Source organism: Peromyscus maniculatus, chromosome 17, assembly GCF_049852395.1.
Source record: "Peromyscus maniculatus bairdii isolate BWxNUB_F1_BW_parent chromosome 17, HU_Pman_BW_mat_3.1, whole genome shotgun sequence".
Classification (NCBI taxonomy): domain Eukaryota; kingdom Metazoa; phylum Chordata; class Mammalia; order Rodentia; family Cricetidae; genus Peromyscus; species Peromyscus maniculatus.
In genome coordinates this window covers 45,145,007-45,160,144 of record NC_134868.1, presented here as the reverse complement: position 1 = coordinate 45,160,144, position 15,138 = coordinate 45,145,007, and the positions used below count along the sequence as shown (strand labels likewise).

At 36.9% G+C, this 15,138-nt stretch overlaps 1 protein-coding gene across 11 annotated transcripts in view; it reads left to right on the top strand.

Moving 5' to 3' along the window:
• Positions 1–15,138, top strand: part of LOC102926471 (uncharacterized) — a 139,652-nt gene that overhangs the window by 60,144 nt on the left and 64,370 nt on the right. For 10 of the 11 annotated variants that reach the window (XR_013045368.1, XR_013045369.1, XM_076553561.1 and 7 more), the window contains 7 exons: positions 542–635; positions 3,427–3,455; positions 3,535–3,616; positions 5,103–5,164; positions 7,009–7,075; positions 10,300–10,328; positions 10,675–10,735. Coding sequence is in view for 9 of the 11 variants with exons in the window: in XM_076553561.1 (XP_076409676.1) it covers positions 542–635; positions 3,427–3,455; positions 3,535–3,616; positions 5,103–5,164; positions 7,009–7,075; positions 10,300–10,328; positions 10,675–10,735 (424 nt within the window). In the remaining 2 variants the exon portion in view is untranslated. The remainder of the gene's footprint in view (positions 1–541; positions 636–3,426; positions 3,456–3,534; positions 3,617–5,102; positions 5,165–7,008; positions 7,076–10,299; positions 10,329–10,674; positions 10,736–15,138) is intronic. The other variant, XM_076553563.1, reaches the window with a different exon arrangement.

The window sequence follows — 15,138 nt, the reverse complement described above, 5'->3', positions numbered from 1 at the left end:
TCATATAGCTGATTTTTTTCCATAGGGAAAGTTTCTCACAAAATATTTAGGCCTTTAATCCCAAAGGGAGCCTATATGACATTTGGTTTGGAGTAAATGTCATGTACTTTGAAGCTTCTTAGATATCTTTTTTAAACACCCAAGGCATTTCTGCCATTGAAAATGTTTTAAACATTTTGCACAGTGCTATTGCAAATTCCCATATGGGATTAAAAATCATTATTGTAAAAGTCCTCACAGTTTTCTGAGGAGTAAATAATATTTAGGTATTTTGAAACTAATTTTTCTTTAAAGTATGCACCTTGGATACCCTCTGTCCATGGATATATCATCTTTAGACTTCCCTGGCTTGTTTACACAGTCAGAGAACCTAAGCAAATGCAATATGGTCTATATTTAGAAGACACATATAAGAGATTTATTTATTTTTCTTAATTTTTAGTACTTGCCAGTTGTAATGTGAATACCTTGTTTAAAACATTAAAGGAAAAGAAAATCAGAAAATCTCTAGGTAATCCATTACCAATGCTAATTTTAACAGAGTATGTTCAAGCAACTTCAACCAAAGGATATTGCATATTTATCCAAGGCTAATGATGAAAGTACAGAAAATACTGCTGAAGACCAAGAGGAAGGTAACAACTCAGTTTTATTAAAATTTCACTTGAATTTGACATGGTGGTGCAAGCCCATAATCCCAGCACTCAGAGAGAAGAGGGGAGAGGACTATTGTAAGTTTGGGAACCTGGTTTTAGGAACTCTGTCTGTTTGTCTGTCTGTCTATCTCTGTGTCTCTCTTTCTTCTTTCTTTTCTGACCTGGGATACAACCTTAAGCTTCCTCATGCTCTTTACCTTTCCAAAAGCGCATGTTTCTTAAGTTCTTTGTATCTTACCTGTTCCTGTCTTTCGTTAGGGATCTGTGTAAGAACAGGCCATGGCCTGTGTTGTACTGACCTGAAATTTCCTCTGCCTAAGAAATTAATCATTACTTTTTGGTTTGGCCTCATAAAAATTCTCAGGATAGTGGCAGAATGCCGATAGGTTCTTTGCCAAGATATCCCATGTTCTGATAGAGTCTTTGTCTTCTTCTAAAACTCTATGAGCCATGCCTCTACTGCTCATGTTCTTCTGAGCTTTCACTAGAATGGCTTATTAAGCCCCTTTTGCAACGTTCAATGGCTTTCCCTGCCCAAAGTTCCCAAATCATCCACATTATTCCCACAAAACGAAAGTCAAACCTAGATGCCACATAGGTCTACCACAGCAACGCTCTTGGTATCAATTCCTGTACCAGTTTCATGTCTGTTCCTATGATTAAAATACCTGGACAAATAACTTAGGGGAGAAAGAGTTTGTTTTGGCTCACAGTTCCAGAGGGATTGAAGAAATCACAGTGAGAACGAAATGGTCAGAGGTAAAGAAATCACAGAAGCAGGAGCAGGGACCCGACAGACCACATTGCAGCATATGTAAACAGGAAATAGAACATCAAGCAAAATCTGGCAATCAAACCTCAAAACCTTCCTCCAGCAAGGCTCCACTTGCTAAATGTTCTATAATTTTCCAAAACAGTGTCACTGGATGGAGAAATATGTGTTTAAACACACAAGGCTATGAAGAATATTTTGTAATCAAAACACAATTGCATAGACTTCTCTTTTTAAACTATTTATTTATTCATTTATTCACTTATTTATTTATCTATCTATCTATCTATTTCTTTTTTGTGGGTAAAATGACTTTTTATTTTTAATTTTTTCCTTTTATTTTATTTTACAATACCATTCAGTTCTACATATCAGCCACAGATTCCCTTGTTCTCCCCCCTCCTGCCCCCCTCCCCTTCCCCCCAGCCAACCCCCCATTTCCACCTCCTCCAGGGCAAAGCTTCCCCCCAGGACTGAGATCGACCTGGCAGACTCAGTCCAGGCAGGTCCAGTCCCCTCCTCCCAGACTGAGCCAAGCTTCCCTGCATAAGCCCCAGATTTCAAACAGCCAACTCATGCAATGAGCCCAGGACCCGGTACCACTGCCTAGATGCCTCCCAAACAAATCAAGCCAATCAACTGTCTCACCTATTCAGAGGGCCTGATCCAGTTGGGGGCCCCTCAGCCTTTGGTTCATAGTTTATGTATTTCCATTCATTTGGCTATTTGTCCCTGTGCTTTATCCAACCTTGGTTTCAACAATTCTCGCTCATATAAACCCTCCTCTTTCTCACTAAATTCTCGCTCATATAAACCCTCTCTCTTTCCACCCAGGACCTAGCCATAGATTTCTGCATCCAGATCCCTCAGTCCTTGGATGGGGTTTCTGGCATGACTATTAGGGTGTTTGGCCATTCCATCACCAGAGTAGGTCAGTTCCAGCTGTCTCTCGACCATTGCCAGCAGTCTATTATGGGGGTATCTATCTATCTATTTCATAAATTATATCCTGACCACAGTTTTCCCTCCCTCCTGTCCTGCCAGTCCTTTCCCCCCATCTCCCTTCTCCCCCAGATCCATTCTTCCTCTGCTTCACTTCAGAAAAGACCAGGCCTCCCAGGGATAGCAACCAAGCTTGGCATAACAAGTTACAATAGGACCAGGCACAAGCCCTCACATCAAGACTGGATGAGCCAACCCAGTAGGAGGAAAAGGGTCCCCAAATCTGGCAAAAGAATCAGAGACAACCTCCATCCTACTGTTAGGAGTCCCATAAGAAGACCAAGCTACACAATTATAACATACATGCAGAGGGCCTAGGACAGACCCATGCAGGTTCCCTGATTTTTGCTCCAGTCTCTGTGAGCTCCTATGAGCCCAGTTAGTCAATTCTGTGGGCTGCATTTTTTGTGGTGCATAGACTTCTCTTAAAAGAATTGTATAAAAGGTCCATTGTGTGCATGCTGGTATGATGTAGAAGGAAACTTAGAGTTAATGAGAAAGAATTGTCTTTGGACAATTCTATTTTAGTACTTCTTGTGAATTATTTGTAGCTGAGGCTCACATGCCTCCTGAGAAGTGAACTGAAATAGTTAGATGTGTAAACTAGAGAGGAAAAACACAGATGCAATCCACAAACAAAGCAAAAAACAAACAAACAAAATAAAAAACAAATGCATTCATGTGTATACTGATATGGAATATTTTCTTGTACCATCACCTGTCATAAATGTCCAATCTTATAAATTTAGAAAACTTTCTTTAATAAGAAAATACTGCTTCATGCTACAGTAATGGGTTTCAAGGGAGATGTATATCAACGTTCCTAATGAGACCCTGACAGAACAAGCAAAGTAAAACCCTATCAAGATCAAAACCTAAAGTAACCATTTCAAAAGATAAACATAAAAAGCACCTTTTCATAGTAATCTTAACGAAAGTACAGTCCATTCTATCATATTTATGCATAATTGATTATATGACTCTTTGGCATTATAGATTCCCCAGAACAACATCTTCAATGGAAGGTAACTCCTTTTATATTTTGTCCTGAATCATTAACTTCTTTTCATGAAGTAAATGAGTTATTGTCTATTTGTTTCTAAGTCCATGCAGCCTACAAATGAAAGAAGAGATCCTGTTTCCAATGAAGGATCAGTAGTGAAGTATGTGAAATCCTTCCTCACAGGTGAATATTGCCATAATTTATGAACTGAGTAGCTCAAAACATTTGAAACGCTTTCTTCCTTCTCATTTCTATACATTCGTTGCTCTAATTTCATGGAAGGATTTGATGTAAATAATGAAAATATTGCTAAACATTGTTTCTTAGCAGAAAATATTCAGAAAAATTACAAACTTGGGCTTAGAGATTTTGAATCTTAAGTCTTAGTAACAGAGCCGTTTCTGCATCCCCGTGGCCCCCAGGGATTACTTGTGGTCAGTTATGAAAGACCATCATGTTTTCAAAATTTGCTAGTTGCTAGTGTGGGGATACAGTGCTTCACAGCTGTGTACTCAGCTGCCTGAGATGTTACAGCAGATACCTCCTATGAAACTATGAGTGTGAAGTGATCCAGAACTTACATACCATATTCCTGCACCGTACATGCACCAATTACACTCATTAGTTGAACTTGGACATGCAGTCAATTGATTGTATCTATGAATTGATGTATTGATTAATTTAGTGCCTTTAGTCTATCATGGTAGAGGGTCTGTAGTAAGGATTCATATACTATAATATGGTAAGCTATATTTTCTTAACATGTAGAAATATCATTCAAAAGCAAAACTGGAATCAAAGAAATCATACTGAATACTACTCTCTACCTTGTCAGAATAACATGGTAAACATCAGCTAGGCATTTCCTTCAGTCCTTACTCTTGCCTTTCAATACCATGTTCTATTGTGGGTTAGTGGAATATCTGCATAGCTCCATGAGATTTATGTGTTTCCATATACCTGACAACTTCTACCCTCCATCTGTACTATGTATTGAGGCTTTTGGTAGTTACTCATCTTCTTAATTTGTAAATATCTATTTTAAATTTTATTTTTGAGATTATAATATAATTACAATGCTTCTCCTTTTCCTTTCCTTCCTCCAAAATCTCCTATATACTACTCCCCACTCTCCTCCAATTCATAGCCTCTTTTCTTACTAGTCAGTTTTGCATGGATTAATTTATATATGCATATATGTATAAATATGAATATAACATGTTCAGTCCATATCATGATACTTGTATATGTGTTTTCAGGGTTGACCAGTTAGGACTGGACAACAAATTGGTGTGTTCTTCCCTTAGGAAGACCATCTCTCCCGTTCCCAGCTTTCTTTAGTTGCCTGTAGTTCTTTGTGTAGGGTTGAGGTCCCATGGTCTTTTCTTTATGCAGTTTTGAATGTTCATTGGTGTCACCCTTGTTCAGCTCATGTTTAGTTAAACATGCTGATGAAACTCTACACTGTAGCTTCTGATGTTACTATGAGACACAGTCTCACAGCAAAGTCCCTGATCCTGTGGCTCTTACAATCTTTCCATCCCCTCTTGCAATGTTCCCTGAGCCTTGGGTACGGGACTGTTTTGTAGATGTACCCATTGGGATGGGTTATAAAAACTATCATTTTTGTCAAACTTTCTTTAAAGTTTTAAAACTAATTATATTACAGCAGAGCCAACTATAAAAGCATCAGAAGGAGAATGGTGTAGTGGCAGAAACATCCAAAGACAGGTATATGAATATTTAAATTAAAACCTTTAAAGACCATTGGTAATCAATGTACCAGGAGCCACATGAAAGTGCCATTTTCCTTGCCCTGGAGAACCAATGGATTATTTAATTTTCAGTTTTAACACCCTCCTTAGTACTTAAGCAGACTGGTATAAATTAAGTTAAAGTATGCTTTTAGATTCTTAAAATGTTTTCCATTATTTTTGATATTTAAAAAGTTATACCAGGTTTGAGACTTATTATTAAGTAGTAGATGTTATGAACAGTATCATAGTGCTAACCCCAGGACTGATTCATTTTAAAGAGCTATCTTTTCTAGTGATTCAAAATTTGATGTTGCCTATGACCACTCAGTACTGCCAAGGTTAAGCTTCAGTTATTTATTTTGGTCAATAGTGTTTTTACTTGTCTCTGCCATGGAGGAGAATAGACTGTATAATTAATCCCACTACCCAGAATGGAGGCTTTGGTGTTCTGTAAGCAAATCAAAAAAAGCTTTCAATAAAGAAATTCATTAAATATAGTACTGTAGTAGACTGACTTTACCTAGCATTACAATGCATAGTGATTGCAGATAGCCCTGAAAATTTACACAAATGCATACCACCATATGGATTTATAATTTTTAGGAATTTTATCAGAATATGCTATTGAAATGTAGCAAATTGTTCTTTGCTCCCTTCAGACATTTTATGTTGGATAATTCCTAGTTACTGAATATCAAGCACTAAACTGTTGAACATTGAACATAGTAAATTAGGTAATATGCTACAGTTTAGGAGCACAAATGTCTAAATAATTAGTGAATATTGTATATGAAATTCCCCACTGAGAAACAATTGATATGAATAGATAGAATGATAGTGAGTGCTGTATTCATGTGTGTATCTGAGTGAGGGTTGACATGCTTGCTCAGAAATGATATCTGTGAATGTGAGGATTAAGTTGCCTCCTGAAGAACTGTGACAAATTCTAGCAAGGGGACAAGAGAGCAAAGAAAACAGTGGTCCACATCTATCTGTTACTTAAATTGGAACTTCCTGGTTTTCCCCGAAGCGAGATGGAATATTACCTTCATGATTGTTTTTAATTCTCATATTGTATGGACAACACAGAGTGCACAGAAGCAACTTGCACCTTATCCATGCTTAGTGAAAACATGTTTCTCTTTGCTATATTAAGGATTGCCATAGTTCTGTGGCTTTGTTTTGCTTCTAAAAACCTATAGGTGATAGCTAATGTTTATGTATTTGTATTCAGTCATAATAAAAATTTTGTATCAATCATTTTTTTATAACCAGCTTTTATAACCAGTAAAAAAAAAAGGACCCAAATATTTACTACTTTAATCACAATGGAGTAACCACCATAAAGTTTTGTTTGAACCAGCCCCATATTTCTTCTTTAGATGTGAAAAATATTGAGGTCATTGGAATTGTTCATAAGTAATGGCATTGTATGACTGACTGGTACACAGGTCATAATTTGATGATATATGCATTTAAACCCTTGTAATTTTGTCGGGAATGAAAATAATTGATATTCTGAAATTAATTCCTTGTTTAATTATGAACATTGGCTTCTCTAATATCTATGCACATGTCTCCTCTAAAATTCCATTGCCAATTTTTATCATCAGAGGCTTAATAAGATGAACAACACTTAGAAAATATATATGAGAACCTATTAAAATTTAGTCTTTCAGTTTTGTGTCCTTTAGTTTCAGTCTAATAACTATTAAAATAGAAAACTCAGGTAATTTCTGAGAAAGTAATTATTAAATGTGTGCAATTCACTACCGATACTAATTTTAACATTGTATCTTTAAACAACTTTGACCAAAGGGCATTGGCAATTTATCTTTGGCTGAAGATCAAAGATACAGGAGTATAAGACCTGATGAGGAGAGAGGTAAGAACTCTATTTACAAACATTACTTGACCACATGCTTATTTACAAGGAATATTGAGCTGTTTTCCCAGTGAAAGAAAATTATTTCTTAAATAATTATTAAGGAAGAGGATATTTTCAATGGCAATAATTTTATCTTATTTTTTCCAAGCAAGTTAACTTGAGATCATCACTGAGAAAGTCAAATGATGAGTTAAATTATGAAGTCAGGGTTTTGGGGAGCAAGAAGGAATAGTGAAATTAAGAAAGATAGAGAAGGGCTGGAAATATGGCTCAGTGAGTTAAAGCATGGACTGTTAAGGCTTGAGTTAGACCCAGGAACCCAGGCGGTGGCAAGAAAACTGACTCTTGGCAATTGTCCTCTGATGTCCACACTCACTCAGTGGCACAAGGCATTCACATGCATCCACATTCAAAGTAGACCAAATGTAATAAAAATGGAAGAAGAAAGAGTATAGGAATCAAATTAAGTAAAGTAAAGCGGGAGTATAGAGGAAAAAGCATGAAAAAAATTTTAGAAAATGAATGATGGTATCAGATCTGTGGGAAGACTCTAGTGTGAGCTGATTGTACAAACGCTGTGTAAGTGGACTGGGTAAAGCATTCCCAGTGAACCTTGTCTTCTTGACCTCAGGGAAGCCATTAACGATTAAAGCAACGAGACATAAAGGTCTGCATTTGATTTAAATAGATAAGTCTGAGCATTGTGCTAAGCCCTGTATTTGAATAATTTTCATCACATAGTGTTAATACTTTTCTTTTTCTTTCTTTCTTTTTTTTTTTTTTTTGAGACAGGGTTTCTTTGTGTAGCTTTGTGCCTTTCCTGGAACTCACTTGGTAGACCAGGCTGGCCTCGAACTCACAGAGATCCGCCTGCCTCTGCCTCCCGAGTGCTGGGATTAAAGGCGTGTGCCACCACCGCCCGGCGATAGTGTTAATACTTTTCATAGTATTACCACATAAGAAAAAGAAAAGTACATTAGATATGAGAAAATATAGATTATTTATGCAGTGTTAAAAATGACAGAATTGGCCCAAAGCCTGATTATTTATTTACTATTACATTGAAATCATTTAAAAAATTTTCATGCATTATATTTTTATTGTATTTTCCTTCTCCCAAGTCTTCCCAGATTCTCACCACCTCCATAACCATTCATGTTCTTTTCTTCTCTCAAAAAATAAAACCCTAAATACAAAACAAAACAAAAAACCCCAAAGATAAAACACATCAAACCATAACAAAAAAGGACACACACACACACACACACACACACACACACACACACACACACACACACACACACACATACACATACACGCCCCTCCCCCCCCAACCAACCAAACAAGCAAACAAAACCATGGAATCTATTTTATGTTGGTCAACTATTTCTGGGCATGGGGCCTATCCTGGAATGAAACATGACATTGGAGAAAACTGATTTTTCCCCCCTATCACAGCTATACCAGTTGCAAATTGCTTCTTGGTTAGGGGTGGGACTTTGTGTCCACTTCTCAGTGTTGGATTTTGTCTAATTCATGCTGTCGCAGTCTCCGTGCAGTGTTCACAAATGCCAAATCCTCTTTAAAGGGTTATGGTACCTTATGTCATTTCAATTTGGGAGACCTTATAGGGAAAAATAACTTTAGGTTTTAGCTTCTAGAGTCTAAAAATTCAAGTTATGGTAATGGAATATAGACTACTTCATAATGATCAGAATTTTTACACCTTTCATGGACAGTTTCTTGGGAGCTATGTTCAAAATGCTAATTGTGGTGAGAAGTTCTGGTCCTCATTTTAAAGTTGTCATGTGATGCAGATGCTGCCAGAGCTCTGAACTGAATTTTAGTGACAATTACATAGACATCTTTCTAAAGATGTCTAAATAACCACTGGGTAATGATCCAGCACACAGCAGGGACAGAAGAAAGCAGAGACTTTGCTATTAGTCCTCACTCTTTTCCCTGCCAATGGAAAAGAATACAGACATGCAAACATGAAATAATTTGTCTGTTTCTTGATTAATAATCTCATATGGCTCAAAGTGTTTTTTAGGAATTTAATTCCAAGTTTGAGGTTACTATTGTTAAGCTGAGAGGAATGGAAGTTGTCAGACACATTCATTTAAAATGTAGAAATGAAAAATAAAAAGGTGAATGATGTGGAGAATTTTTTTCATAGAAAGGTCAACCAGGTAGACAGAACAAGGAGGGGGGAAACTCCATGTACATTCAGTCACAGATGAGGAACTTGAGAGAACTCAGCACATTACACATGAAATTCATATACTTCCCTCTAAATTAAAGTGTAGACTATTATTGGAAGGAAAGTGAATGGAAGACCATGGCGAGTAGCAGATACTCAATTCTCCACTCAATCACTTGGAGGTAGCAAAGGCCATGGTTACCTTAACCTCTCACCTTCAGTGGGATACATGCAAAAGAAGAAGCCATTTGTATTAACACAGGCTGTTTGATATAATCTAGTGATAAGTTATATGATAAACCAATCATTGGAATAGCAGGGCTGTCTTTTATAAACATGGCTTACATTTCACATGGAGCACTTTAGTAATCTCACATTCTCCTGTAAAAGTCAAGCTTCTTTAAACTTTGGCAATCATTCGGCACTAACAGCTTCTTATTCCTCATGTGGATTATGTTTGCACACTATTTCCAAAGTGTTCACTAAGAACTTTTAAGATGTGAAAACTAGAGGAAACCCAGAAATACAGTCCTAAAAATAGTTCACACACATGCAAAAACGAACAATTCTATGTATTATGTTTTCATGAGTGCATTCAATGTGATTGACTCAGAAACTTCATTGAAATAATTCTCCTTTCTCTAAATATTGGGGCTGCTTTGAGCTTCTAAACTTTATCACAAATGAGGACACAGAGAACTCTCATTCAATATTGGCATGAATGATATGGAAATATTTTGCTAAAGAGCCATTCTGTTTCTTGCTACAGTCAGAGCGGAATTATTATTTTTGGGTCATGATATTATCCCATAATCACAGTTTTATTTTGTTTTCCAACACTTAGGAATGCCATACTGATGTAGGTTGTTTTTATTCAATTAGAAGAGAAAAACAAAAGAGGTGTCCCCAACACTAAACTTAATAATATTTTGAAAGTTAACCACCAGGAATATTTTTGCTAGTAATTTTGTATGGAAAGTATGTTTACATATAATTAATTATGTCTCTGACTTTTTAGACTCTCCTGAAGACTATGCTCAATTGAAGGTAATAAGTTTTAAGTTTTTATCTTACATCATTAAATTCATACTATTTGAAATAAGCATGTGTTACTTTAAAAAAGTTGTATGTATTTTTGTGTATCCACCTGAGGGTGTATGTATATATTTTTGTGTATCCACCTGATTGTATGTGTGTATGTGTGTGATTGTGTATATGCCAATGTCTGCATAGAGGCCATAAAAGGGCACTGGTCCCTTTGAGTTAACATGTGTTTGGTGGATGCCTGGCTTGATACATGGGTATCAGATTCCCAACTTTGGTCCTCATGGTTGAACAGCATATGCTCTTAACCACCAAGCCATTTGAGTGTCTTGTTTTAAAACCCAAACAGAAGAAAACTCCTCTTCCGTGTGAAGCGCCAGCAATGGAAGAAGTCAAAGCATTTGACCCAGGTACGTTCTGCAGTCCCTCTGGGAGGATGCTTCAGAACAGAAAGTGCGCATGGTCTTGTGATTTTGGTCCTCTGCTCTCTTGAACTTTTTTTTTTTTTTTTTTGGTTTTTCGAGACAGGGTTTCTCTGTGTAGCTTTGTGCCTTTCCTGGAACTCACTTGGTAGACCAGGCTGGCCTAGGTCTCACAGAGATCCACCTGCCTCTGCCTCCCAAGTGCTGGGATTAAAGGCGTGCGCCACCACTGCCCGGCGCTCTTCAACTTTTATGTGAGGATTTTGTACAAATAAAGTGTCACTGTTTGTATTATCTTTCCAAAAAGCTATTCAGTAACTTAACATAATCTTTCCAAATTTCTAACTATAACTCAAATATTGCACCTTTTAAGTCTTAGTACCCCAACACTCTTATTTTCAAATCACCATGCTTTTTTCTTTGCTGTGACTCTTTTTTAAATTTTATTTTATTTAATTAACATTTTTTCATTTATTTTATATACCCACCACAGTTTCCCCTCTCTTTTCTCTTTCCTGTGCCCTGCCTGCTCCCCTTCTCCCTCCATCCCCTTCTACTACTCTGTTTCCATTCAGAAAGGAGAAGACTTTCCATAGGCTTGATAAAGCATCACCATGCTTCTTACGGAATAGCTGCAGTTGTATGTAGAAGTCTAAGGATTTTACTATAGGTAGAGTTTTTCTGTGTCCCGGCAGTCACTCCCAAATAACTGAAAAGAAGCTTAATATTCATTAGAAATGCTTGGCCAATAGGTTAGGTTTGTTTTTAGCTAGCTCTTATAACTTAAATTAACTCATTTCTGTTCATCTTTGTGCTGCCGTGTGGCTCATGGCTTGTTACCTCGCTTTGCACATATCCTGCTTCCTTTCGTCTGGTGACTCCTCTGACTCCACCCTTCTCCTAACATTCTCTCTGCCCCCCAAATCCTGCCTAGCCATCAGCCAATCATCTTTTTATTAACAATGGGAGCAATATATATTTATAATGCACAAAGACTGTTCCACAGGATTTTGCAAAGTTTGAAAACACTTAGATGAATATTATTTCTAGTAGTACATGCTTAATAATGGCGTAGAGACTAGAGTTTTCTTGATATCCATATGTATGAGGTATTCTGAGCTATCTGATAAGTTCATGTGCATTAAGAATTCAAAGTGTGCTTATTAGTTGCACTTAGATACACAATCTTTTGGTGATCTTAATCTAATTTGATTTCTTTTTAAAGGAAAAGTTCATTTGATCAAAATGTAGAAAAGAAGAGGCTACTACATATGGTACAGTTTACAAGAACCTCACTAAGAGTGGGTTCTATTCAGTTTCACAATTTGCTTGTTTCTTCTGGATAGTGCGGTGCTTAGTAGACAGGAAGTGAAGGAGTGTGGGTTTAGATGATATAGAAGCAAGATTATTTTCAGTCAGGATTGTAAACTTGCATTGGCCTCTACACTTCTGGGGAAATATGGAACTGTTCAGTCTTAAGATTTTAACTGAGAAATAAAAAGTACAACAAAGTCTGAAAATATGCAGCTCCCGCCTACAGGTACAGAAATCTGTATCCAGTTGGATCAGGGGTTTCCTATTCTTTTTTTAGGATGATTCCAGAAGGATTTAAATTTTGGCTAAATAAAGCCTCCATTTTCTCTTCATTGAACAATGGAGATAAAATCAGGCCAATTTCTTTTTCTGTTCCTGCTTTGTAGCCAGAGAGACCTTTTGTTGCCCAGTATGTGTTACTAGAAAGAACTATTTGCTCAATGTACTGGCTCACAGTCTTTTATTTATTGTTTTTGAGACTGGATTGTACTGTGTAGCCCTGGATGTCTTGAAATTTACTATGTAGACTTAAACCCCCAGAAATCTACTGCATCTGCCTCCCAAGGTCTGAGATAAAAGCAAGTACCATCATGCCTGGCTTCACTAGGATGCTGGGTTGATAATTATTGCCTCTATGACACTCTTCTATATACATTTTCTTTTCATTATAAAATTGTTCTCTGAGAATCAAGTGTCATCTTACAAGACTTATCTGTTGTGGTGTAAGGTCATACATCCAGTGGAAAATATGGTAGAGTTCAACTTTATTCAGACCAGTATGTCTTCATCTAATTTGTCTTTTAGTCAATAGACTCTTGAACTTATTGCCCCTAGTCAATTATGGTAGCTGGTCTATAACTGGAACTAATGCACAGGGTTTTGTTTTTTATTTTTCTGAAACTGGGTCTTACTGTGTTCACAGCTATCTTCAAATTAACTATATAGACCAGGTTGGCCTTAAACTCACAGAGGTCCATATGCATCTGCCTGCTGAGTGTTGGGAATAAAGGCTAGCACCATCAGGTCTTCCAATAATACAATTTAAAAATAAAGCATACTCAACTGATTTACTGTTAATTGTCATAATTTAATTTATTTTTATATTATTAATTACTTAGTTAATGCCCTTAATCAGATATGATACCAAATCTCTGTAACAGGGGCTTTACATTATATATATATATATATATATATATATATATATATATATATATATATATATATATATGCTATACTATACTTTCTAGTTTTTACTTAAATCTGCAGTATTAATATTCTTTAATTTAGAAAATATCCATATAGACCTCCAAAAATTGTTACTACCAGTTTTAATTCCAAATCCTTATACTTACAATGTTGACACATCTACCTATTGTCTTCATTTGTTTATTTTAATTGGTTTGGAGAATGAATCTAAATCCACATACGTGGCCTGTGTTGTATAAGAAAGCAAGCTGAGTAAACTTGTAAGCTATGTACCTCCACAGTGCCTTTGCTTCAGTTCCTGCTTCTAGGTTCTGCTGTGAGTTCCTGCCTTGGTGATAGACTAGAAAGTATAAGCTGAAATAGATCCCTCCTCCACAGGTTTTGCAATCCTAGTAATGGAAGGAAAACCAGGATAAGTAGAGAGGAAATAGAGATAAGTGTCCAGTGTGATTTCATTTCATTTCAGTTTTGCTCCTATTGGTGTGTCCATTTTTTTTAGTAGAATAATTTGTGAATGCATGTTTGAGCTCTATTCAGGCCTTATTCATGGAATTGACTCATTGTAGAAGTGACATATTGGAGCTTCTGGTAGTTGATGTATTTTCTAAGTCAGTGTAAGACCAAGAACACAGCAAACAGCAACAGCAGCAGCAGCAGCAGCAGTAACAACAACAACAAATGACAGCAATCAATATACATCTTTCAAAATAATGTCAAATATTAATGAATTCAATTTCCCAATCAAGAGACACAGGTTAACTGAATGAATTAAGAAACAAACTCCATCTTTCTGCTGTCCATAACAAACTCAGTTTACCTTCAAATATAAATGATGTCTTAAAGTAAACAGGTAAAGATTAGGGTATTCTCCCCCTCCCAACTCCTCAGATCCTCCTCACCTCTCTACCTACCCAATTTTATGTTCTCTCTTTCTCAAATAAAAAAAAAAATCAAAATAAGCAAACAAAGAAAATCAATAAGACAGAAAAATGGCCAAAATAAAACTAAACCAAATAAAAGCACACACCAGAAAAACATGGAGTTCATTTTGTGCTGACTCCTGGGCATGGGACTTTCCCTGAAGTCTGGTTGTCACTCCAATGTCATGCCATTTGAGGAACTGATGTTCCCTTTGTCAGAAGGTGTCAATTGCAAATAGCTTCTTGGTTAGGGGTGGGGATTTGAGTCCACTTGGTCTTTGTAGTTCTGGGATTTTGTATGGTTTGAAACTTGCAGGTCCTGTGCATGCTGTCACAGGCTCAATGAGCTCATCTGGGTTTCAGTCCTGTTGTGTCTGGAAGATGCTTTCTCTCTGGAACCATCCACCACCTCTGGCCCTTATAACTTTTCTATATCCTCTTGTGCATAGATCCTTGAGTCCTGAGGGGAGGGGTTTGACAAAGACATCCCTTTCAGGACTGAGTGCTCCAATGCCTCTCACACATTGTGCACTGTCTAGTTGTGGTTCTCTGTGCCATTTCTCATCCACTGCAAGAAGAAGCTTCCCTGAGGAGGGTTGATCTATGGTTACGTCAATGTCCTTAGGAGTCATTTTATTGCATATTCCTTTAGCAGAAAAGTACTAGTAGGTTTTTCTCTTAGACCCATGACCTATCTAATCCCAGATTCTTGGACTCTTTAGCAATTCCATCTCATGGACTGGGCCTTAAACCCAGACAAAAGTGGTTGGTTACTCTCATAACTTTTATGCCACGATTGCACGAGTATATCATGTAGGCAGGTCATTCATGTTGCCGGGGTTGTAGCTGTGTGATATTGATGGAATAACTTCTCCTCCCCTGCTGTGCCTAAATCAAAGTTCTTGAATTAGTAACTAAATATCCATTTTGTATTAGCACTGATTATTAGCT